The sequence below is a fragment of the Mirounga angustirostris genome, unplaced genomic scaffold, assembly GCF_029215605.1.
Source record: "Mirounga angustirostris isolate CCGP_5_RB_7025 unplaced genomic scaffold, mMirAng1.0.hap1 SCAF_8, whole genome shotgun sequence".
Taxonomy (NCBI): domain Eukaryota; kingdom Metazoa; phylum Chordata; class Mammalia; order Carnivora; family Phocidae; genus Mirounga; species Mirounga angustirostris.
The window spans coordinates 47819409-47845785 of record NW_026991716.1 but is presented as its reverse complement, the minus strand read 5'-3'; the positions used below and the strand labels follow the sequence as shown (position 1 = coordinate 47845785).

Here is a 26377-nt window from a genome sequence, read left to right as displayed (position 1 = left end):
AAATCACTATGCAGATCCTTCTGGATGCCTGCTCCACACCCATTCTCCCCTTTTCCTTGCAATCAGAATTCTTATTTTATTCAAGTGAGGGGTAGCCAGAGCTTCAAAGGAGGTGAGAAATTTCTGCCAGCTCTCTGAGGAGGTCTCCCTGGTGAGGTTAATCCAATTATGTTAATTCCATTCACCTTGCCAATGACTGGTTTAGGAATGGGCATGGGATGCAATTCTGGCCAGTGAGGCATCAGGAGAAGTCTGGGGTTTCTGGGCAAGTTTTCTTCACTCTTCAAAACGTCCCTCTCCCTCTTGTCTGAGTTTTGGGTTTTGTTGTATGAAGGAATGAATAAAGAATGCCTGGAGCTATTGCAGCCACTTTGTAACCATGAGGGACAAATCTGAGACAAAAGCAAACAGAGTGGCAAAATGGGAAGATAGTGAGACCCTAGTTTTCGATGAATCATTTACTTCTGGGAATGAACTAATTTAGGACTTCTTGGTATGTGAGAAAATACATTTTCCATTTGTTGGGGATAATGGTTACATTTATACCAGCCCAGGCAACAGCATCTCTCATTCAATCATTCATTCAACCAACACTTGGTGAGAACATACTATGTGGGATTCTTATGCTTGGTGCTGTTGGAATATGAGAGCAAATGGCTAGATTCCTGCCCTGAAGGGTGACACTATCGGGGGTGGGGGGTAAAACTCATAGACAGATACACTGATTGCTGCTACCTGAGAGATGTGCACGTGCCTCCAGCCCAGTGCCCTGAAGACAGCTTGGCGAAGGAAGAGATACATGCTCTTTATCTTGAAGGACAGTTACCATTTTGGCAAAGGGACACCGAACAAAGGCCTTGTGAGGGGAACAAAAACATAAAGATTGGAAGCTACATGGTCTGTTCTGGAAAGAGGGGCTACTCCAATTTAGTTAACAGTTGGTGTGGCAGAATTATCAGCAGCCATGATGGGACAGGTGGAGAGACAGACGGTATGGCCCTGATCAGTGCCACACTTTAAGAAGCCTGAAAGGCTAACAGGATGGTCTAGCAAAGGGAACCCTGTGCTGACCTGCTGGTCTGAGTCCTGGTTCAGCTACCCACTAATTATGTGGCCCTTGGTCATTCATGTGTCTCAGAAGAGCAACAACAGGGCTTGGTAATAACCATCTTGCCTCCCTCACAGGGCTACTGTAAAGTGCAATAGAAACAGGAGAGCTAATTATTTCCTCCACCTCCAGATGTAACTATATATATATTCACCCATTCTTAGGTCCTTGCCCCAGCCTGAGGAGTTTTCCCTCTTCCCCTTATGGTTGGAGCTGTTCTCCTTGATTTCTTCAATGATCTCTAGGATTAATATTTACAGTATTTTCAGTTCCTCCTTCTCTCTCCTGTTTCTTCTCCAAACAGACTCCAATCTCCAAATATATATGTAATTTAAAGATCCTGCCTTAGATCCTCTATATCCCCCAAGACACCATCCATTTCCCTTTTCCTCACCAAACTTCTCAAAAGAATAGACTACTCTCTCACCTCCTTTTCTCATCTTCTACCCACGGTTAAGCCCACTCCAAGGTCCAGTTAAAAATGGCTCTCAAAAAAAAAAAAAAAAGGGTGCTCTCAGAGGCCATAATGAGTGCATCGGGGGGCTTCATTTTATTTGCATCCTGCCCGATTTACCCTAGCCTCGTGAACTGTGTCCTGGCTTCCTGCACCCTGTACTTTCCTTTTTTCTCCTCCTCCCTTCTCAGCTCGAGGTTCCCCACCTTGGACTCTACTGCCCTCAGGCCTTTTCTCACTCAGCACACTCTCCCGGGATCGCTTACTTTTAACCTCACGGCTTGAGTAGTCCCATTGCAGATGAACCAGATACCTTTAATTCTGAGTTTCCCTCCCTAACTGCAGTCCAACAGTTTGTTGTTGTTGTTTTAAAGATTTTATTTATTTATTTGACAGAGAGAGACACAGCGAGAGAGGGAATACAAACAGGGGGAGTGGGAGAGGGAGAAGCAGGCTTCCCGCCCAGCAGGGAGCCCTATGCGGGGCTCGATCCCAGGACCCTGGGATCATGACCTGAGCCGAAAGCAGACGCTTCACTGACTGAGCCACCCAGGCGCCCCCACATAGTTTTTTTTAATGGTGCCACCGTCATTTATATCATCCCGGCCTTAAGTTTTGACTCCTTTAACTCTTAATAGATCTTAAATTAAAGCAGTCACCAGGGGTGTCTGAGTGGCTCAGTTGGTTAAGCATGTGCCTTTGGCTCAGGTCATGATCCCAGGGTCCTGGGATTGAGTCCCTCATCGGGCTCTTTGCTCACCAGGGAGCCTGCTTCTCCCTCTGCCTCTCTCTCTGTCTCTCATGAATAAATAAATAAAATCTTAAAAAAAAAAAAAAGGCAGTCACCAAATCCGGTCAAAAGGTCAGCTGGGACTGCGGTCATCTAAAGACTTGACGAGGGCTAGAGGATCTGCTTCCAAGGTGGCAAGCCTGGCAGATTAGTGCTGGTTGTTGGGAGGAGGCCTTGGTTCTTGGCCATGTGGACCTCTCCATAAAGCTGCTTGACTTCGGGCACCTGGGTGGCTCAGTTGGTTAAACGACTGCCTTCGGCTCAGGTCATGGTCCTGGAGTCCCGGGATCGAGTCCCACATCGGGCTCCCTGCTCAGCGGGGAGTCTGCTTCTCCCTCTGATTCTCCCCCTCTCATGCTCTCTGTCTCCCATTCTCTCTCTCAGATAAATAAATAAAATCTTTAAAAAAAAAAAAAAAAAAGCTGCTTGACTTCAGACATGGCAGCCGGCTTCCTCCAGAACAAGTGACCTAAGACAGAAAGGGGAAAACCAAAATGTCTTTCACGTCCTAGTCTTGGGAGTCACACACCATCACTTATGCCATATTCTATTTGTTAGAAGTGATCCACTAAGTCCAGCCCACATTCAAGAGGAGGGATTAATCACCACTTCTTGAAGGGAGGAGCATCAAAGAATTTGAGGACATATTTTAAAACCACCACACACGGATTGTCTTATCTTTCTGTCCCTGGTAACTAGCACGGTGTTTGGCACTTAGTAGGTGCTCAATAGATGTTTCTAATGGAATGGTGTGTTAAAGGGGGAGATACTGGAGGCAGGGTATCTATGGGTAATTAGTGTGGGCCAGGTAAAGAATGGTGGGGGCGGGGGGTTGTTGGGAGGTTGTTCTGAGGTGCTGAGATTCATAGGATCCATGACTGGATGAGGGGTTGGGAAGAGGTCTGTCTGGGGTTGAAGATGGTTTTGAAACTAGGACTTAGAGATGGCTGGGATGGCTGAAGTAGGCATCTAGTGCTTCCTCCATGGGGTTGTAAGGTAATGAATATCAAACCATGCATCTAAGAACGCTTTGTCTAACTGTTCAATTGCATTTGAAAGGACTCAGGGCTGGCAATCATCAGTATGAGCACTAAGCTATCCCCTTTACTTTAGGTTTCTCATTTACAAACCTGGAGGTTATAATCCCTAACTATCTCCTAGGACTTCTGGCCTGAATACAGGCCGAGGTTGGCAATATCCCACTTTATGCAAGAAATTCCCACCACGATATCCTCTACAAATGGTCATGGGGAAACACGAGGAAAGTATTAGGTTGAACCATCTGAAATGCTGGTATTCTAATTCTAACCTGACAGATGTGGCTGCCGTTTGAAAATAGGAACACCTTTTCACAGGTGGAAAATTAAGATGCTCTGGAGTTCTTGATCTTTCTACTCCTCATGAAACTCGGGTCCAACTTTAAGAAAGGTCAGTCTTGAAGTTAAATGTTTAGTCCAATGTAGGCAATATTTTCCCATTTCCTGAAGCCAGATAAATTAAAGACCAAAGACTGTATCTAAATACTGATGAGTGAAGAAACTTCAGATGTAAAATTTATCTAGGAAATCAAGGTAAGTCCAGTCTCAATCACATTTCCCACACCGTGCCATGTTTAAGAAATCATATTTACTTAAAAGTGAAATAACTCTGGACCTAATGAAAAGGAGAATAGGAATTAAATAGTTCTTTGTTCATTTTGCATTTTCGCACATCTAGAAAGTGATTAGTTGACTCCTTCATTACTGGTAGGCATAAATCCAATATTTGCCTACATAAGTTAATTTGTTAAAAATACATTTTGTCCTTTCCAGGAGTACTTTTAAAACTTAATATTAAATAGAAACTTTACAGGAGACAGTGCCTTCTTTTTTTCTTCAGATCAATTAATATCTAAGGCAGACTCTGGGTAAGACGGGTATAACTAATTGATAGTAGCACAAAAGTCTCAGAAGTTAGCAAAACTGCACCCATCCATCCACTCTCCTCACTGGCATACAGGGGCCCCCGGGGCAGGTCTTTTTTGTTTGTTTGCTGCGTATTCCCAGCAATCTGAACCGTGCCTAGGTCACTGCAAGCTCTCAATAAACACTCGGTCGACCGGAGGTTCATTGATCATCCGTGCCTGGCGCTGCGGCCAGCGAGAAGGCCCGCCGGCAGCTCCCCTCCCTCCACCGAACCTGCGCTGCTCCCGGCCCCGCAAGCCCGGGAGTATCCGGCTACCCGACCCACCCCGCCCTCCGCCGGGCCGCGGCCTCCCCGGCCCTTCCCTTCCCGCGGAGGAAGGAGCGGGCGCCGAGAAGTGGGAAACCCGGGCCCACTTCCTGTCCCGGCAAGGCCGGGCGTCAGCGCCCCCCGCGGCCTGCTCCCCGCGCGCCGCAGGCGGCCGGGCCGCAGCAGCGAGAATGCGGCGGGGCGCGGGGCCAGGGACCCGGGCCGCGCTCGCCGCCCCGCGCGCCGGCCCCGCCCCGCCCCCCCCGCTCCCCCCTACCCCGCTCCCCGCCGACCCCGCGCGTCCCGGCGGCCAGAGGGTTAAGCGCGCGGGGGGCGGGGCCGCAGCGAGGCCGGCGCGCCGAGTGCGGGCCGCGGGTGGGGAGGGGGCTGCGGCCGGGGGCGGTTCCGGGCGGCGGGGGCGGGGGCGGGCGGAGGAAGGGGGCGGGCCCCAGAAGTTGTTCGGCGCTAGGCCGGCGGGCGGGAGGGCGAGCGGGGCAGCGGGCCGGCGGGCGGACCGGGCCGGGGCTGGAGAAGTTTGCGCGGCGGCTCGAGAGCGCAGGGTGCTGGCCCCGCCGGCCGCTGCGCGCCCGCTGCCATGGCTTTCCGCAGGAGGACGAAAAGTTACCCGCTCTTCAGCCAGGAGTTCGTCATCCACAACCATGCGGACATCGGCTTCTGCTTGGTGCTCTGCGTCCTCATCGGGCTTATGTTCGAGGTGAGCGAGACTGGGGAGGGGGTGCCCCCTCTCGTGCGTCGCCCGGCGTAGCCCTGCAGGTCCTGCGGGTCCTCGTCCGAGCCAGGGCGCCTGGCTGCCATGTACGCGCTCTGCACCCCGGCTTTGTGCACTCTGCGCCCCCTTGGCCTCCTGGTCATCCCGGACGCCACCCCTCAGGTCTGCGGCCGCGCCAGCCTTGCCCTGCTCTGCCGCCCCCTTGAGCACCCACACTATCCTGCAGCGCTCTCTGCAGCCCTGGATCCTAAGGCTGGCCTCGAACCAACCGCAGCGCTGCCACCCTGGCCCAACCAGTGGGGTTTCCTTTCTGGTGTCCGGGAGCCAAGCCCGGAGACTCCCAGACCCGCGGTCATTGCACAATTCCCCCTCCCAAGCGGTGGCTGCCAGCTCCTCTGGGCTTTTCCAGCGGGAGGGACCCTGACTCTTTTCCACGTCCCACCTGGTTTTCCAGGTCTCATGCATCCTCACCTCTGGAAGGTGCTCAGGGTGTTCACGTGTGGCCCTGACCCTGTCCCAGCAGTGCCCTTCTGCCATCCTCCCCCCCCCCCTTTTTTTTGCCCTTGCCGAAAAGGCCGGGTTTCATATACCCTTTATTACCCTGAGGACTGTCCCTTTAGATCCATCTGTGGTGGAGCCAGAGCTTCTCCCCTGTTACAGGGGCAAGGAGAGGGACAGGGATATTCTCTGCTTTTAGGGGAAAGATGATTCTCTCAGAGCTGTGGGGGACAGGGGGTGGAGAGGATGGGGTCCGACCACGGACAGCAGTGCCCTGGTGTAGGCCTCACCAAGCAGAGTTTTAGTAAGCCTGCTGGGGGTCAGAATCCAAGGGAATGACTGAGTGCTCGGGAGAGGGAGAAAAACGTGATATCCAAAGTGGGAAGAACTGGAAGAAAGTGAGTATAGGGCTTACTCTGGTATATCTTGTCTCAAGAGTGAGATTATGTGAGTGACACTCCCCTCACTCTCACTCAACTCACTCTCCTTTGAGGCGTGCCTGGTCCTCCCTGCTGGGTAGTGTTGCTTATCTGCATTCTCAGGGATGGTTTAGGAAGCTGTAACCATTTATAAACGGCCTTGGAGATGGAGGATTCCTAGTGTGGCTTATTTCTCCTTCAGTGTCCCTCTCTCTCTGGGTTCCTTGTGTCCCCTCTGTGGATGACAAGGGTTCTATTTGGGCCTGAAGCGGCCCTCAGGCTGGGGACATTTTCGTGGTGGTGAGTCAGGGTTGGATGTGTGAATGCGTCTTTGGCTGGCCTTCGGGGTCTGTAGGAAATAAACCTGGGACCAGGATTGGGGTCTGCACTCCAGCTTTTGCTAGGGCTCCTGCCCTTCAGTCCCTCCCTCCTTCCTTCCCCCACCCCCACAGCTCTCATGGCATATTCACCCTGACTTTGTCAAGCCAGGGCCGTCCCTGGGTCCCCGTCTCTGCCCTGTCACTAGTCCGGACTGAAAAATTGACTGCAGCCTCAGTTTCCCCTTGGCTAAAGAGGTTAGTAAAACCTGTCTTCCTCACAAGGTTATTGGAAGGTTCAACTGAGATCATGTAAGCAGTAAGAGCCAGAACGGATTCCACAAATGTGAAAACGCGTCGCTTGTTGCCGAAGCCCCGTTACTACTGATCATAGTACTAGCTTTAATGAAACAAGAATTTTGTTTTGTGCAGCCCATACCCTCAGTATCTATTTGCTGTCCTCCGTTCTAAGAGGCCTCCCAATGCCGTGTCGCCAGTCTTGGAGGGTGTGGTTGGACAGACACACGTGACAGCTGTAGACCTCATAGGCACACTCTTCAGCCGGCGGGTCTCTCGCATAGCCTTGTGCCTCTCTGCTGCGTTCCGGGCAGTTGCTAAGGCTCGTGGCTCTGTGGGTTTTATCGTTGCTTCAAAGAGCTGCTTAGGGTTTGAGCTCTGTACCTCCTTCCCTCTCCTGCCTTCAGCCTTGTGGAAAGTCCTTTGCATGAAACCTGGGACTTTGTGGGAGTTGAAAAGTGCTAGGAGCCCTTACTCCCACTCCCTGACAGAAGAGGAAGGTACAGGATGGAGGAAATAACAAAAATGCCTTCCCCGGTTCCCCGTCTTGGGATTGGCTGGGGGAATGTGGAAAGGGCCCTGGCCGAAATGCCCTGCAGACGGACTCCCTCTTCCCGCCACCCTCTATCTGCAGAAGCTTAGACCTGCAACGGTTGGGCTTACAGGGCAGGGCACCTTTTCTAGAACGGGCCTCGGAGGTACATTGTGGGATTGTCGGTGTATGCTGGTATGTGAGAGAGAGGGCCATGCCCAAACCTCCCTTCTGAAGGACACGTGTTCTGCTGTGTTCGGCACATAGGTCCTTTTTGTCTATGCCTGACAACTGACTCTGAGGAGGTAGGAGAGAGAGTCAGGTTTTTGGAGCTCTGCTCTCCCTACCAAAAGAGCAGAAATAACTCGGTTGGTCCTAGGGACCTCAGAGAGACACATGTGGGCATCTTCACATTTGGGGTAAAGCCGGGGGTGGCTCCTCATAAGCCAGCACAGGACTTACTGGATACATCTACTTAAGGGTCTTCTGGGTTCTCCCCTGGAGATGTGGTGTATATGTAGGAATGCATGTGGGAGGGGGGGCAGTCCAGCCCTTAACAAGCTTTTTCCTAGAAGTGAGAATAGAAGGAGGTGGCAAGGGAAGGGGGACACAGGGAGAGAGGACGTCAGGCTCTTGGGTTTCTAATTTGGGCAGGGCTAGAGTTCCTTCATTCAGAAGCTGAGTCAGGAAAACCCATTTAGGATTCTTGCCACAAAGAGTGACTCTCCTGGCCACTCCTCCCTTGGGGTCCCCCGCCCAGCCCCCGCCTATGAGCTGGACCCCTCTGCCCCCACCCCAGGCCACCGCAGCCCTGGCATCCTGACTGGTCTCCATCTCACCTGTGCCTTACCCTTCCCCAACTCACCCTCAGCTCGCCAGCATTTCGGGGGACCTTAATCCCCCCGCTCCGAGGACCCTAGGACTTCAGTTCTATCCTCTGGGAGAGGCTGACTCCAAATTTCCTCCCTGGGGATCACTGCCTTTGGGGAACACACATGAAAGTGCCCCTCCCTCCTCCCTTCTGGTTTAGTTTTGGGTCGTCCTAAAATTCGGTCTCCCATTTCCAAGGCAGAGGGCAGGTTCTTCGCCCTGCACCCAGGTTTTCTTTCCATTCCGCAAGGCTGTTTGGAATAGAGCTGTTCTGTGTAGCCACAAGCACTTGGCTAAAAAATGTCAGGAATGTGGAGCTTTATTTTTTTCCCCCTCCTTCCCTTCCAGCTTTCTCTTTCTTAACTCTGCTTTCGGGGGAGTTGGTGCAAGTGGGAGTTTTCTACCCAGCGGCTTGGGTCTTCAGTCCTGGCTGCGGTGGAGTCGGCCTGACCCTCCTTCGGGGTGTGGGCCGCCAGCTGGGGGGTGTGTGCGTGCGTCAGACCTGAAAGCAGCCTTCCCCTCCCCTTTCCCTTTGCTTTCCAGTGGCCTGTTCAGTGCCACGTTTCAAACTGAAACAGGCAGGGGAAGAGGAAAACTCTCTCATTAGTGAATGGAGAATGAGAAAAAGGCGGCGGGGGCGAAGGGGGGGGGAGCATCGAACAGAGAGGAAGCAATTATACATTACCTCTAAAATGTCATTTTGAAACAGAAACTTTTTTGTTGGTTTTAAAGCTCATTTGCAGGCTCTGCTGGTTCTGTGGCAAGGAAATGTTTCTAAAATTCTAGGCCTGTCATTTGTAGGTTCAGTTCCCAGTTTGGTCTGCGATGACTTAAGGGTTCAGGACCCAGAGACCTTTTCCAATGGTGGCTGGGTTTGCTTCTTTTGGAAGTAGCTGTGGTAGGGCTACCTTCTTCCCTGTTCTTGACACCGTGATTGACTTGCCGGGATGATGTGTCTTCGGTGTATACAATGGGAGTCCTGTTAGTACAGGGGCGCCGTGGCATCTGTTTACATCCTCCCAGACATACAGATCGGCATTATAACCCGAAGCCAGGCTGCCGCTCCTGTTTATTAGCATTGTGAAACAGTTCTGCTTCTATTGTGTTTCTGTGAAGGAGAGGTTCGTCAATGGCGCAGACCTGCATCTGTGCACACTGGTTATTTCTTTGACTACCTTCTAATGCGTGTTTGAAGATGTTTCTCCGCCAGCTTTTACAGCTTTTTTTACAGCTTTGACTTTATGCATCATCCTCTCTAGGCTCTGACATCATCCTTCAGTGGTGTTTTGGAGAAATTAGCCCAGGGAAACTGAGAAGGGTGACTTACTCTCTTGGGTGCCCTTGTTCTGTGGTTGGATTTCTACACACATCGCTCAGTGATCAGAGCAACAGAGCAGAAACTGGGAGCTGGTCAAGCCTCCTGGTCAAGCCTCAAGTGTTAAGCCTCACCTGTGAGACATAATGGCCCATCAGCTATCCCTGTGTCTTCCCTTGGCCAAAATGTGATATCCAGAAAGGTGGCGTTGATCCCTTAGTGAGTTTTTGACCCTTACTTCAGGATGAAGACTGAGACCTGTAAATATACCTGGCACTGTGCCCAGCCCATGAGCGCTTGATCGATGGTCTCAACGACCACGCCGATCGCTGCTGTTCTTGGCTTCATTGCTGGGTCTTGCCTGCACACCTTCCACCACCACACTGGCTCGTGGGGCACCAGGGTTGCATTTCATTTTAGATGTGACGTGCGTTGCCATGAGACTTGGCCCCTACGTTTTCCATTGCTGGCCATTTTGCTCACCAAAGGGGATTTTTGCTCGACACTGGGTCCGTCTTTTCCCCAGGGCGCCCGGGGGACAGCTGCTCTTGCAAGAACATCTGTTTTCTCTCTGACATCCTGCTCATTAGAACCAGGGCTGTGGGTCTCTGGGTGGCCCCTGTCAGCTGTGTGGAGGGGTCAGAACCATGAGGAGACCACCGCGCACGCTAAGTAGGTGCCACTTTTCTCTCGCTCGCTCCGTTGTCTGAGCCCTCGGTTGCCGGTTGGTTTCTCGGGGGCACTGTCCGGACCAGTCACAACAGAGCTCCTCAGTCCTGACTGTTTGTAGAGTACATGTGTTGCTATGGTGAAAACTTCACTCTGGCAGGCATGAGCTCCCTTTTGATCTGCTTGGTCGTGGGCAGGGGCCCCAGAAATCACTCCGTGGCAGAGCTGATGGACCTCCCGTTCCCACCCTGGTAAATGACGAAGCCAGAGGCTTGATAAGACCGGATTAGAGTTCCCAAACGACAGAAGTGCTTTCTAATCAGCGAGAGCGCTCTGAGCAGGCTTTGGTGGGAAACTGCCCCGATGCTATCTCTTCACCTTTTCATCCCGCGCTGCGTATCTGGTATCCATTGGTACCTCATGGTTAAAGAAAGGGGTGGGGGAAAAAAAGGAAAAGAAAATGGTAAAACTACTACCATGGCTCCTGATGCAGCCCTTCTTATTTCACAAGCCGGTCTTTATCTTTTACCCAGTCCGTTGCTCTGCCTTGATTTACCTCCGCTGTCTCAAGTGTCCCGTGGTAGAGGAGAACCCAACCCAACCTCGTCACAGCTGGTTGGCGTTGCGAGTTCACTGCGTGGTTTAAAGAGCTTTGCGGGCAGCTCTTCTGGCCAGTGTGGGTTCCCACAGCGTTCCTTGCTTTTCAGCCGAGGAAGTGGAGCCCGATTGTGGGGGTGGGGGGTGATCTGAGGCCCCTGAAGCCCTCTGGTGCGTTTGCGGGAGCCCAGGGTTAGGTGAGGCGCTGCTCCGTGGCTCTCCGCCCCAGCCACGTTGCCTCTTGACGGCTTCCCTCATTTGTCTTGAGGGGTTGGCAACACTTTCCATCTGTGAAATGCTTTCCTAGCCTCACCCTGTAATCTGGATGGTTTATGGGGGTTGTCATACCCATCCAGAGCCTGGCTTCCAGAGGAGAGACTTGGCCAAGGACCATTCCCTCCGAGTTAGAGTCGGAGCCAAAATAAGAATTCAGCAACGTCTGGCTCCCATTTAGAGCTCAGCCCTAACGCTTCCATGAACAGGGGAGTCTATGGAATGTAGCCACAGGCTGCTTTATTTTTCTTTGTCTGAGTGGAATCTGTTTATTACCCAGAAGTAATGTCTGCAGGTCATTGTTCCACTTGGAGGCTTTTCTGCCTGGGACAGTCACGGAAATTCGCATCTCCCCGAGAGGGACCACAGAGAAGGACCCTCACGTGTGGACCACATGTGAGCATAGGCGAACGGGCAGGGGCTTCACCTACCGTGAAAGTTACTGCCTGTTGTTCGCGGACATCTGGGTAAGCGGAGCTACCTCTGGCTTTTCTGTTTTCCCTGCCCTTATCCTCAAGTTGATATTGTGGCCATAGCTCGAGGGCATATCTTTGCTTCGCATTTCACCAGCTGAAGGGCTAGGGGGAAACCTAGAAGCCACCTACTATGTTTATAGAAAAGGAAAATAAGCCTCCCAGAGGTTGGGAGATTTGCCCGGGACAGTGAGAGGGAATTTTTGGCAAATGTGGGGCTTGAACCTACATCTTCTGACTCAAGTCTAGGGAATTTTCTACACGTCTGCCTGCTGGAATTCTCGATGCTACCTTTGAATGCAAGGGTATGTGAGGAAGCATTGCAATTGATATATCTTTCTTAAGTGTGCTACGTTCGTTAATTTGGCAGCTGCTTATTGAAATCCTGCCGTAGGCCTGTGTTGAGCTCTGAGAATGCAGATGAATAAGGTGGGGTCCTTGTCCTCAGAGAGGTCACGTGATGCGTGGTAGCTTGAAGCTGGTAAATTCTTTGTGGAGGGGAATCAGGTCTTGAACTTGATGTAAGTGGCAGGTGCAACTTACAAACAGACTGTTGGGCCTCAACCTCAAACCACCGCTGTTGGTGAAAGGGGGTGGTTTATTGAGACCCAACACCCTGAGTGTGGGGTTGTCAGTCGTTGGAGGACAAGAGTGGTGGTCATTTAGAAACTTGTGAGGAACAGCTGGTACTCTTGTACTTTATAGCTTTGACCAAAGGCTGGGCATATGTGTGTGCGTGCACACGTGCATGCCCATGTACAGATGTGATTTCCAGTACTAGGTGGTCTTTATTTATTTATTTTTTTAAGATTTATTTACTTGAGAGAGAGAGAGAGAGCGCGAGCAAGCGTGTGAGTTGAGGCAGAGGGAGAGGGAGAATCTCAAGCAGACTCTCTGCTGAGCGTGGAACTTAATCCCAGGACCCTGAGATCTTGACCTGAGCCTAAATCGAGTCAGATGCTTAACCGACTGAGCCAACCAGGCGCCCCTAGGAGGTCTTTATTAATTGAGGTTAAGAGAACTCTTCCAAGAGCGCCTGGGTGGCTCAGTCATTAAGTGTCTGCCTTTGGCTCAGGTCATGCTCCGCAGGAAGCCTGCTTCTCCCTCTCCCACTCCCCCTGCTTATGTTCCCTCTCTCGCTGTGTCTCTCTCTGTCAAATAAATAAATAAAATTAAAAAAATAAAAAGAACTCTTCCATATGATTTCTTGAGATTTTTACCATCAAACTCCAGCATGATCTGAAATGTTCCTTTTGGGTTAAGGGAGGTGATGATCATACCTGGGACATAATACTCTGAGCCTCAGTTGCCCTGTCTTTGAAGTAGGGTGAGGATTTCTTCATAAAGCTCCTGAAGTTTGCAAAAGCAGAGTATTTTTTTTTTTACTTTATTTATTCATTTTATTATTTTTTTTAGTAGGCCCTATGCCCAACATGGAGCTCGAACTCATGACTTGGAGATCAAGAGTCTCATGCTCTACTGGCTGAGCCAGCCAGGTGCCTCAGGGCAGAGTATTATTAATCAGTTTGTTCCTTTATTTTTATTATAAAGGTATAGATACTCTCTTCTTACAGGGAGTTTTAAAAAGAGACTTTTTAGTGTCCCACCCCAATAGGAAGATTTCTGTGACTTTTGGGGAGGCTGAAGGGCGTGCCTACTTCAAGACAAAAGATAGAGATGTGATTGCCACTCCCTGCCATCCCCCCCTCCCCCACCCCGTTGCTTTGAAGAATGCACAGGATCATACTGGTTAGTCAGCAAGTGTTTACAGTCTGGTCTGTGTGCCTGGTACAGTGTGGGATCTGCCAAAAGATAACGTTAAGAGTTGGTAAGAATGTGGCTTAAGGCTTAGAGGTATCAGGGATGTATTACAGGCTCCTTTCCTGAATGTGCAGAGCAGTCTGGGGGCTCCTGACCTGAAGGAGCAATCCTGGGGTAAGCAGGCCTCCCCTCCAGCAATTCCTGGAGTCCTGCAGGAAATCACCAGGCTTGCTTCACAATGCCTGGTTTCCTGCTGAGAATTGCTTGGAACTTGGAGCAGAATTGAACTTTTCAGACCCAACACTTCTTGAGTTTAGAGCGTATGTAGTTTGTAGTCTGACTTTGCACTGGATCAACTTTTGACCTCTTGGGCAAGGAATCACTTGTTCATATGGATTTTGTGACTGTTGCCCGGAAGGTAGAAAGGAATGATTGTTAGTTGTTTTGTTTTGTTTTTTTTTTAGTTGCAGTTTGCCCTCTGGTTTGGCATGAAGTGTGAACACATGCTCCTCTTCCAGATTCCTCGAGGCTTGAGTCCTGACCCAGGCATGGAAGCGCGTGGTGGCGAGGGTTGGGGACTAAGACCTAGTGGCCTGGATTCTCCCTGGGGCTCTGCCGTTAAATAGCTACGTGGCCCATGCAAGCCCCTCGGCTCTCTGGGCCCCACTTGCTTGCTGTTGTGTGTCTCGGTCATGCCATTTCCACGTGGTTACACAGAACAGGGCTGGGGAATGTGTATACGACTTAAATTGCCAGTCAGAATAGGGTGGGTAGGGAAGGAGGCACCTTCCCCCCAACCACATAGGTTTAAGATTAGTCAGACTAAAGTTGTGCCTCCATTGGGTTAAGCCGTCTCTACTTCTAATCTTGTTTTCATTTCTTATTTGAGCTGAAAATCAGGTTCTAGCCTAAATTTGGGTTTGACGTGGAACCCGTGTTGGGGAAGGAGAAAATCCTCCTATTAGAAAGGAATCATCTGGGGTTGGGGGAGAGGGTAGGCTTTGTTTGTGACTTTCAAGCCGAAGGCCCTGTGGCCTCTCCAAGGCTGCCCAGGGGGCTGGGGAAGAGCAAGAAGAGGGGCCCATGTCTTCTGCCCTGCCCTGTGGGTTTTACCATTCTGGTCCTCTTGAGTGTCCTCTGGGGCCCTGGGCTCGAGCAGATCTTCATACTCAGTGATGTGCTTGTCACATACACATGGACATTCATCGGTGGCTTATTTATTTATTTTTCTCAGATCAGTAGAGTGAACCTAGTGTCTGGAACCTGACCTGTGATCTGCCACTCTCATCCCCAAGCCCCCAGCAGTGCTCTCAAGGCTTTGCCCGGCCGACTACAGCCACTCCTTCTGCGAGCCCCCCCTTCATGTGGAAGCCTCTTCCACCACTCTGACCAAAGAGGAGGCTTTCTTCCTCAAACTTAGGATAGTGAATTAAAACCAGCGCAGAGTGGAGAAGAGGTTGTGAGAGAGGCCGCAGGACTTCTTGACCTTCTTCTAGCGCCTAGCTTCAAGTGTGAGTTACCCATGCTGTCTCTCATTGGAAGCATCTGTGTTTGGCTCACCAAAAGTAGTCCACACTTGTGGATGCACTTGTGTCCACATCCGGCAGGCCACCAGCCACGTGTGGCTGTTCCGACTCACCAACATGGAAGGAAATAAAAAGTTTAGTTCCTTGGTCACACTGGCCACAGTTCACATCTCAGTAGCGCAGATAGAGATAGAGTGTTTCCGTCACCACAGAGAGTTCTGGTGGACCACACCGGGGCACACATTGCTTTCCGAGGGCTTGTTTCTGTTTGTTTTTGTAGTAGTAAGCAGTATCTTGTGGTGTGGTTCTGTGGGGGAACCGTTAGAGGTCCCGAATCACCGTGGCTAAGGTCAGGGTTCTACCTCTGGTTCTATTCTGGTTTGCCATGTCCTTGCCGTGTCCTCTGGGTAAGTGGTTTCATCTCTCTGTGCTGTAGTTTACTCGTCAGTAAAAATATGACACAGTTGTTGGAAGGATTAGGAGCATCAATATAAAATATGTCAGAAGTGTTGATATAAATACAGCGCTTGGAAGAAGGCCTGGCACAGCCTAAGTGCCCAATGCCTGCTACCTGTTGTTCTTACTACACTTGAGCACTTGGACGGCCTTGGGGTGACACCTTGACTCTGCAGATACCCCCTTTGCGGCTACCTTCTCTGTTTGGAACGTAGCTGAGAAGCAGCATGGTATGGGGGAATGCAGGGAGGGGCGTTCCGGGGCAGCCCAGGATGGCCCCAGACTGATGCCCTGACACCACACCTAGGCTAGCCGCTCGGGGTCTGACCCCTGCTCACAGCCCGCCCACACTTACTTCTCACACGGTTCTATGAAGCTTGGTTATCTGGTTCCCAAGATTACAGAAGGAAAAATGAGTTAAAATGGAGAAGTGGCTGGGGTAGCTGACAGCTGGAAGGACTATCCATTACTAAACACTTAAGAGAAATGAAGAAATGAAAAAACAAAAAACCGGGGTGGCTGGGTGGTTCAGTTGGTTAAGCATCTGCCTTCAGCTCAGGGTCCTGGGATCAAGTCCCGCATCGGGCTCCCTGCTCTGCGGGAAGCCTGCTTCTCCCTCTCCCTCTGCCTCTGCTTGTGTTCCCTCTCTCTCTGTCAAATAAATAAATAAAATCTTAAAAAAAAAAAGAAAAAGAAAAAACAAAAAACCATGCATACTTGGTGTCACTTAGTATATGCACAACTTCTGTAGATTTCGAGGTTAACATGATAGACTAGCACAGTACAGGGCTTGATCATAATGATTATCTGCAGAGAAAGTAAAAGGTATACAGTATGCTGACAAACATTCTTATTTTTTTAATTTTAATTTATTTTTTAAAGATTTATTTATTTATTTATTTATTTATTTATTTATTTATTTATTTGAGAGAGAGAGAGAGCACAAGCAGGGAGGAGGGGCAGAGGGAGAGGGAGAAGCAGACTCCCTATTGAGCAGGGAGCCCGATGTGGGACTCGATCCAGGGACTCCAGGATCATGACCTGAGCCGAAGGCAGAGGCTTAACCAACTGAGCCACCCAGGCGCCCCTCTCACAAACATTTTTAGAAACACTTCTGTCCACAAGGATTAATGTTAAAGTTTCAATACCTAAATCTTTAGCAATAGGGAAAATTTGGATATCCAGAATGACTCAACCCCAGAAATTTCTGGCAAGCCGTGGTTTTTTTTATAGCCCTGAAATAAAAGGCAAAGTTGGTCTGTTGTAAATGTACGTTCTTACCCAAGAAATGTGGAAGAAACTTTTTTGACATTCTTCTTATCTAGCCTGGGAAATACCTTCATTCAACGCTATTTAGCCACCTGCCATTCAGTTTTCTTTTTCTTATTTTAATCATTCAGTAAGTACACTTATTCTGTGCAAGATTCTGAAATCTGAAGTGGAAGCCTGCTAACATATTTGCTGACATGCCTTGCTCTCCTGTGGTCATTTTTGGAGCTTTGAAACAAAGAAAATGAGATGCTTCTCGGTCACTGTTCCCTGAGGTTCATGGGTCCAGATGCTCCGCCAGGCTGACAGCCGTGGCCTTGTCAGGTTGTCACTGGCCACGTCCCACACCTTTAGCCTGCAGCTGTAGCCGGGAGTAACTTGACCAGTGGTGCTGGCTTCTCAGTCCCACCAGGTGGGCTGTTGCTCACGTGGCTCAATGGATGAGAATCTGGACTGAGCTGATTCTGATTTCCGGCCTCTTTTTTCTGCAGATGTTGACTAGAGAGTGCCTTTTTTGTGAGGCACTGTTTTAGATGCTGGGAACACAGGGGAAGGCCAGGTTGCCCAATTACAGGGAACAACCTGACCATGTCATGAGGGAGCCAGGTAAGAGGAAACGAGTACAGTCTCTTGGTGATGAGTCCTACAGTTGAGCTGCCATATTGGTCTTCTGTGTCTGGTGCGCAGTAGCGTTCACTAAGTAGTGGTCTGCTGGAGGGGGTGCTTGCCCAGAATAGGGGTAAGCGGATGGTGGACCAGGCCAGGGAGAGAAGAGGATGTGAGAGGACACCAGGCAAGGGGATCAGCTCGTCCTTGTATGTGAATGCACTGCTGGGACTGGCATGCAGCATTAGTGTACTCAGCAGGCTGGTGTCCTAGGATGCTCTGGATGAGCTTGCAAATGAAGGGTCTGGTCAAGAGGCTGTGGCACTGATCCTTGTGAGAACTGCCCCCCGCCCCAAAATTTCAGTCTCCACTCCAACCAGGAGGCGGGACCAGGACCCCCCCTCCCCCAGCATCTGAATTCTCTGATGTCCACTGAGAGCTGCTGGAATGGCAAGGCCTCTTCTCTCCCAGTTCTCTTGCCCCAGGCTCTCTGTGCGACACAGGCAAGCAGCCCAGGCAAGGACAGCTAAAGCTAGGAGAGAGGGACAGCCTTTCCTTAGACCTCACTGTAACCCTGAGGCGTGCATTGATGTGTTGTTGCCCTTGAACAGGAATATCATTGTTTTCCTGTCTTGTGTTGCCTTTGCATTATCACTGACATGGCCTTTGAACTTATTTAAAAGGTCTTTTTTTGCATCTAATATGATTTCTAATTTTTTTTAAAAGTAGAGAGGGCCTCAGCTAATGGAACATCTTTTTTTTCTCTGCCTTTTATTACTTTTTTAGCTAAATAGGCCACAAAGAGGCTTGCAGTCGAGTACTGTGGCCTTACTTAAGGAAGCTGGTTCTGTTCCAGTGTTCAGGGGGAGGTGGAGGGAAGGGGACCTTTTTTTTGTAGAGGCTTTTCTAGGGAGAGGTGAGGTGGGGACGGACATGTAGAGTTCATTGGTGGACAGAGGAAGGTAGGCATGGCCCGAATGGAGCATTTCATTTGCCAAGTTATCGAGCACTCAGTGTGTACTAGAGTCTATACCCATATCGTGTTGGGGAGTACCTGACAGGGGTGTCAGTGAAGAATTCTTAGAAGTGATCTGTCCTGTGCCTTCCATCTCTAAAATTTTGCAGACCCCTAGAAACAGATGCAATGAGACTTGCCCTTTTCTGATTTCTAGCACCTTGGTTGAACCCCTGGGGGTCTTCTTACCAAGGCCTGTTGGTGATTGTCAACAATTTTATTAATCACCCCCTACCCCCATGAGAGGTTTATGTTGTCTCCAGAAGAGAGAGAAAACAAGGGCATGTGTCGGAACAGAAACCCACAGTGGTCATTTCTCCCTTGCCTTGTCCCCCGCATCGAAGTCCCAGCGGTTTTACCCCCTGATATGCTCCCAAGCCCCTTCTCACACTTAACTGTTCTTGGGCCTTAGCTCAGAGCCCTGAATGGTTCCGTGGGTCCTAGCTTGGACCTCAGCCTCTTGTCTCCTCTCTGGTGCCTTTCCACAGAGCTACCACTGATGGTCCTCAGACACAGAGCTGACTCTGGGGCTCCCTTACCTCAGATCCTTCCATGGTGCCACCTAAAGTCTGGGCTGCTTAGCATGGCGTTCTAGGCTCCCCTGAAGTCTGACTGGCCTTTGTCCTGGACCTCCTCTACTCACTCAGGCCCTGCCTCTGCCCTGCAATTCCCCCCCCCCCTCCCCCCCCCCCCCCCCCCCCCCCGCAAATCATCGACCTGTGTTCCAGAACATCCTCTCTCTCTGTGCCTGCCTGCCTTTGTTCATGCTCCCACCCACCCCTGGGGCTTCTCTTTTCCTCTGTCATGTCTATCCTCCTGCTCCTTGAATGCCTGCCTCCCATATCACACAGGCACCACCTGCTCCAAACGTTGTCCCCGGCCCCTCTTCCCTAGCAACGTTCACTCCTCCTTGCTGCCTGCCTCTGTATTTCTCTTGTTTATTCATGCAGCCAGACTCAGACTGAGCATTTGCTCTCTGCCAAGCACTGTTCTTGGAGCTAGGATAAAAGATGAAAAGGCGAAGATTCTGCCGTCATGGAGCCGAGAGTCCTTAGGGAGGCGGCAGTGTCCCTGCTGCTCGTGTGTAGGAGGTGCACTGAGAGAGTCAGGGAGGGGAGCAGAATTCTCCGGGGAGGATTAGGGACAGTTTGCTTGAAAACGGAGAAGAAGTTTGAGCTGGGCCCTGGGGCCTGAAGGGCATTGGCCAGGCAGAGAGTGGACGTGTGTAAAGGAGAGAGAGGTGCGGGGTTGGGGGGGGTTATGTGGCAAATGGCTCCGTGTTACCAAAGTGGGGTGGGGGTGGGGGTTGCGGAAGGAAGTGATGGAAGATGAGTCTGGACTGGCAGGCAGGGTTCGGCCCATGGTGGCCCTTGTTCAAAAGTTTGGATTTACTCCTCGGCTCAGGTAATAGGGAGCCATTGAAGTTTCCGGAGCACAGGAGTGACTCCATCACATTGTGCTTGGAGGGTCACAGGTAGTAGGGCTGAAGCTTGCTCCTTGTACTTGCTGTGAGTTCCCTGAAAGGAAGGGATTGCTTTACACTTTTGCAGTATCCCCAGCGCCTCTGTGCCTAACGTGTGTAGTTGGTGTGAATTGATTGAGGATGGTCTAGTGCACACACGGGGTAGTGTGTATTTTGAGTTGCCTTTCTCCTGCTGTGGTCATTTGCAGCTTTTCTTTTCTTTTCTTTTTTTTTTAAGATTTTATTTATTTATTTGAGACAGAGAGAATGAGAGAGAGAGAGCACATGAGGGGGGGAGGGTCAGAGGCAGAAGCAGGCTCCCTGCCAAGCAGGGAGCCCGATGCGGGACTCGATCCAGGGACTCCAGGATCATGACCTGAGCCGAAAGCAGTCGCTTAACCAACTGAGCCACCCAGGCGCCCCATTTGTAGCTTTTCTATCCATGCTGTCTCTTCAGGGTTCTTGGGTACCCAGTTAAGAGATGCTCGTGAGCATATTAGGAGTGCCTGCTACTTTAGCATGTGCATGCAGGTAGGGAACCTCTAATTCTAGCTATTGAACCTTTTTTTTTTTGAATAGGCAATATCTGGCAGTACAGTCATGTTGTTCAAAAATCAAAAACATAAGAGAAAGAATACATTGAAGGTGTCCGTCCCTGGCCTTTCTTATCCAGCTCCCCTCCCCTGCCCCCCGGTACCACTTTCATTAATTTTTGTGTATCCTTGGGCCTATTTATGCACATACAAGCAGCTCTAAATTATATGATAGATTTTGCACATGTAGGTAGTGTACATATAGACGTATACAATATGCATGCATATGTATATACATATATACATATGTACGTGTATATATGTATATTCCTATCCCCTTTCTTGTGCAAAACAAAGCGTATTATCTACACTGTTCTGCACCCTGCCTTCTTTGGTTAACAAAACATCCTAGAGCTCTTTCCATGTAGTACACTGAGAATCTCCTCATGGCGGTCTAAGGTTGCCTAGGCTTGCGTTGTACAGGTTCGCTGTAGTTCATTTCACCAGTCCCCTTTTGGTGGATACTTGGGTTGTTTCCAGTCGTTTGCTCTTATAAACAGCGCTGCAGTGGATATCTTGGTACATAGGTCATTTCGTGCCTACACAGCCATATATCTTGTAGCGTGTTTACAGGAAGTAGGGTGATTGGGTCCAAGCATTAGTGCATTTGCATTTTTGGTAGAAATTGACAAGTTGTCCTTGTCCTTGTTAAATACCATGCCGAAACCCAGGAATCAGCCACAGACTCTTTGCCATGTATCACTGACAATGTAATACTAGTGTCTGCATTGATCTTGTTCAGTATATTCTCAGCAACTAGCATAATGCGCGGCCCGTCATAGGAGTCAAATACTTGTTGGATTTCTAAAATTACATTGATTGGCATGTTTGGGTAATGGGGGTTCTTTCTTATTGATTATCTTTCAGCTTTTCTATGATGTTTCTCTCCTGTCTGGCCCTTACATAAGTATTTTTCTCAGGACACTCTCCTGCTTTTCCTTGGCCACTGTTCCTCATTCCCGAGACCACAGCCCACTTTTTCTGGAATGCCCTCCGCGGCCCCCTTGGGCGGGGTCCTTGCTTCTGCCTCAGCAGTCAGTTCCCTGGGCTCGCCTGTCACAGCTGTCATCACCCTGCCTCTGCGATGTGTGGCCTTGTGCCTGCGATGCAGGCCTTGGCCATGCGATTCGCTAGGGCAGGAGAGAGTCCTGCTCACCACGGTGTCTCCGGGACCCAGCACAGTACTTGGCTTTCCGGTGGTTCTCCTATAATATTCTGGCAGTAAATCCGTGGTGAAGTGGAATTCACCAACTGGATAACCAGTTTTCAAAGGACTTCTACGTATTTAATTGAGGTATAATTTATATATCATAAAATGCACCCTTTAACATGTATAGTTCAGCAGTTTTTAGTATAGTCACCATGTTTTGCAACTATCACCGTTATTTAATTCCAGAACATTTCCATCCTCCCCCAAAGAAACCAGTCAGCAGTCACTTCCCGTCGCTTCCCCCCACCCCCAACTACTGATCTGCTTTCTGTGTTTGGATTTGCCTCTTCTGGACGCTTCATGTAAATGGAATCATGTAACATGTGGCCTTTTGTGATGGGCTTCTTTCGCTTCGCATAATGTCAAGGTTCATCCACGTTGAAGCTTGTGTCACTCCTTTTTATGACTAATATTCCACTGTATGCAAATACCACCTTCCGTTTATTCCCTCCAGTTGATGGGCATTTGGATCGTGTCCACCAGATTCCATGAATGCTGCTGTGAACATTCATGTATAAGTTTTTGTGCGGACATAATATTTTCAGTTCTCTTGAGCCTATCTCTAGGGGTAGAATTGCTGGGTCACCACAGAATTTTAATACAGGAAAGGAGCCAGGATTGAAACTGTAATTTGAACAGTTTGTCTTTTGGATCTGAGAGTTGTATCTGTCTCAAGGGCCAGCATTGCAAATGTTGTTCCTTCTCATCCAGGCTTGTCACAGCAGTGCTGGCTATTGAGAGTTATATTTAATAGACTCTGGCTCAATAATCATCTGTGATTCTGAGGCAAATATTGTCAGAGTTTACACAACACAACTTCCTGAGTTCTTACCATGTGCATGGTGCTAACTCTATGGAGATGCCGAAGCACACAGGACACAGCTCTTGCCCTGAAGTCATCATTCATTTGAAATGACCCAAATATCCATCTGTATTGAACCGATTCAGTAAATTACGGTATGGTCATACAGCGGAATCCTCTATAGCTGTTTAAAAGAGGATGAGGTCAGTCCTTAGGTAATGACATGGACTGATGTGTGAGGGAAAAAATAGGTTGGAGATTAGTATGTACAGGGTGAGCCCATTTTAATAAAAAACTTACATTTATATATACACAGTCAAAATCTGGAAAGATCACAGAAGGCTGTCCACATTTCTTATGTCTCTAGGAGGTAGGTTATGGAAGACTTTAGCTTTCCAATGTTACATGTTTCCCCTTAAAAATGTTTTTACACTGGGTGTATAGAGCTTCTCAAACTTATTAAACTCCTTAAGTCAATGGATAGAATTTGCCCAATTCTATTTTGGAAAAAGAGCTTGAGATAAGAATTATATGGGAAAACACTAGATATCAGTGTGGGATCTGATACTACACATCAGCATATGACTAAAGATGAATAAGTTTGTAAATAAATAGTCTTATAAGCGGTATAGCCAGGGATGAGAGGGCACTGAGACTCTGGCAGCCAGGGGAGCTTCATGAAAGAAGCTTTGCTTGGGCCTTACAGGGTGGTGACATTTATATAGCACTTCACAGTTCATGGGGCCAAAGAATAAATGCATACCAAGTGCTGTAATAAGTAAGCACTTCGCCTGTCTTCTCTTATTCAGTCTGCACTCACCCTGTGGGGTAGATACCATGATTACTCCCATTTTACAGATGAGAAAACTGAGGTTTAGAAAGGCTAAGTAACCGGACCATGCCCCCATCGGTCATAATGTCAGAATCAAAATTCAGAGCTTGTTTGTCTGACTTCAGAGCACGTGTCCTGTACTCCATTTTAAAGGGAAGGAGACCTAGAAAATTCGAATTATTTGCCTCAGATCACCCAGCTAGGAAACTGGGGAGCCAGGATCTGAACTGAGAAAATTCCTCTGAAATCTCTGAGGGTGGTCATGGGAGGCTGGGAGGTTCTGGGTCAGAGAGGTGTGTGAAACTCTGCATATCATGCCCTCTTTGGAGATTTACATATCGCATAAACTTACTAAAGTAGCGTCCTACATTTCTGACCTACCTGACCATCTCTCTCAAGTAGTATTTAGTAACATCCCACAGATCTTACTTTGTGAAACGCCACCCTCCCATCCTGTCAGGAGGCACGAGGGAAGGCAGGTTCGTGAACAGCTTTCTCTCTCAGCTTTAATAAATAGGAACGCCAGCTCTAAGGTCAAGGTTGGAAGTGTATGAGGAAGAGTGTATTTGTTGGAATTAGTGAGAGTGGAATTCCCTGGAAGGATTTGAGGCCTCATCTCCACCCCCCTACACAAAATTTATCTACCCTTCCTGCTTTAGAACACCTGGCAGAACCTACCGAGTGTCATATTTGCCATCTCTTTGTGACTTTTTGTCTCAGGAAATCAGGATCCACTGTTGATAACAGTTACCTCATTAAACCTTCCCCTGTACTTCTTAATAAATTTTACTATGTTAACCATTTTTTATTATGTTAATCACCATACATTACATCATTAGTCTTTGATGTAGTGTTCCATGATTCATTGTTTGTGCATAACACCCAGTGCTCCATTCAATACGTGCCTTCCTTAATACCCATCACCAGGCTAACCCATCCCCCCATCCCCCTCCCCTCTAGAACCTTCAGTTTGTTTCTAAGAGTCCATAGTCTCTCATGTATGTTAACCATTTTTTCAGTCTACAGTTCAGTAGTGTTAAGTACATTCACACTGTTGTGCAGACAATCTCCATTACACCTTTTAATTCATTTTACAACTATTTATTGAGCAACTGCTCCTCGAAGGTGCCTGGGATATGGAGATGGTTAAGACACACTTTCTGTTCAGTCTGATGAGGAAGATGGATAAAAAAACCCCAGTGGGTTCAGTTCAGTATGGCCAGAGTCGTGAGGTGCTCCTTATGAGATTAGATCCTTGGGGGGCTTCTGCGCTTTGGGGTGGGACCGCATTACCCCCCAGTGCTTCAGAGCACCTTCTCTTCTGGCTTCTTGGTGGCTCCTTGCTGATTGTTTCTTGCCCCATGGCTCCCTGGAGTCGTTTGCCACCTCTGCTTTCCAGAGCCTGGGGAGAAGTTGGGAGACTGTGCTTCTCTGAGGGCCAAGCTCTGTAGTTGAGCCCATGTGGCCTGGGGCGGGGGAGGCAGGGTGGGAGAAGAGTGCTGTTGCCAAAACCAGAATGGCACCAAACCCCAAATCAACGGTTTGCCCAAATATAGTGTCCTAGACCTCTTCCACCCAGCGTGTGTAAACTAAATGTGCTGTCCTTCAGCTTGCAAGCTCAGCATCCTCCAGGAAGGACTTACGTGATGAATCCCAAATGCTGTTAGTCCGCTTTACTTTTAAAAACTGACCATGGTGACGTGGCTGAAATCCCAGACTAGGGGCATGTCAGAAACGAAACAGATTGGCTCCGGGTCGCGTTTGGTTTGGTGCATTTCCATGGAGACCTTGTGGAAGTAAAGGACAGTGGTAGCGTTCTCATACAGTCCATAGGGCTCCTTATAGAGAAGAAGGTTCGTGATGACGATTAACTCACAGGCTCTCCTTCCCCTGAAAAATAGACTGCGGGTTTGAGGCTCAGTTGCCTTAGCCATCTGGATATGTACCCTGATTCCCCCATTGCACGGTGCCAGATTGTACTGGGCTCATAAATACCGTGAAGTGTGCACAGGTTGGGAATGCAGCCTTTGAATTCAGATTGCCTCTTCTTTACCAGCTCCCTCACTTCACTAGATAACTTGATTAAGTTACTTAACTATGCCCCAGTTTTTTTGTCAGTAAAACGGGAATGAAGATAATTGTGCCTACCTCATGAAGTTTTCGGAAGCATCCACTAAGCTAATAATGCACGTATAGCACTCTTACATAGCGAATACCGCATAAGGACTACACCGATGTTAGTTACTCATGAATATTAATTAATTAATTAATTCCATGACAGTTGCCACTGTCCCTGGGCAGCCATTTTCCTGTGCCTCTCATTTTCTTATTCCATATTAGTTGTGTATAGTCTGTGTATTCTGGGGCATTCCACACCAGATAGACCTTTCACACTCTTAACATTGCTGCCTCAGCCACCAAGACTGTTAAGAAGCTTGTGGGTTGAGGGGCACCTCGGTGGCTCAGTCCTTAAGCGTCTGCCTTCGGCTCAGGTCATGATCCCGGGGTCCTGGGATCGAGCCCTGCATCGGGCTCCCTGCTCAGCGGGAAGCCTGCTTCTCCCTCCCCGACTCCCCCTGCTTGTGTTCCCTCTCTCCCTGTGTCTCTCTCTGTCAAATAAATAAACAAAATCTTTAAAAAAAAAAAAAGAAGCTTGTGGGTTGAGTCTGTCTGAGGGCTTCTCCTTGATGGGCTCTGAGCCTGAGCCCCCAGCCCATGGTTCTCCCTATGAATACCTTTCCTTTCCAGAATCTCCTCCCCTTTTCCCTTTCTCAAAGATCATACAGCTTCAGTACTGCTGTCTTCCTTTCCTACTTGGAAGAAAACTTTGAGGTTACATAAGTGGAAATCACCCGCTTAAAATATTTTACATTGAAGCATGACCGGTCATAGCATCTTTTTAGACAATAGGGAGTCTGTGTTTTACGAATTACTTCTGTTGAAGGACTTTTTTGGTGTTTGACTACTACCTTTATAAACAGATTTCCTCATGCTCTTCCACATAGCACATTTGATTTCATTTCTATTCTGTTCTTATGCCCAGACACAATATGGTTTTTGCGATTGTAATAAAAATACACAGACCAAATTCTGATTTTTTTCCACTCGATATTATATCCAAATATTTTGAGATGTTAGCATTTTTAAAAGATGAGGTTGTTCCTTAATGCCTACCAGTAAGGAATTGGTTAAATTTCAAATGGTGACATACATTGATATGCAGTGTCACTGAACGATGTCCAAAACATATGGCTGTGTTTAAAAAAAAAAAACAAAACAGATTACAGAATGC

The 26377-nt window shown here is 49.0% G+C and overlaps 1 protein-coding gene across 2 annotated transcripts in view; it reads left to right on the top strand.

Moving 5' to 3' along the window:
• Positions 1-5000: 5000 nt before the first annotated feature.
• TRAM2 (translocation associated membrane protein 2) overlaps positions 5001-26377 on the top strand; it is an 82511-nt gene continuing 61134 nt past the window's right edge. Inside the window, exon 1 of one of the 2 annotated variants that reach the window (XM_045867009.3) lies at positions 5001-5278. In XM_045867009.3, coding sequence (XP_045722965.1) covers positions 5159-5278 — 120 coding nt within the window. In that variant the 5' untranslated portion in view covers positions 5001-5158. The remainder of the gene's footprint in view (positions 5279-26377) is intronic. The other variant, XM_045867010.3, reaches the window with a different exon arrangement.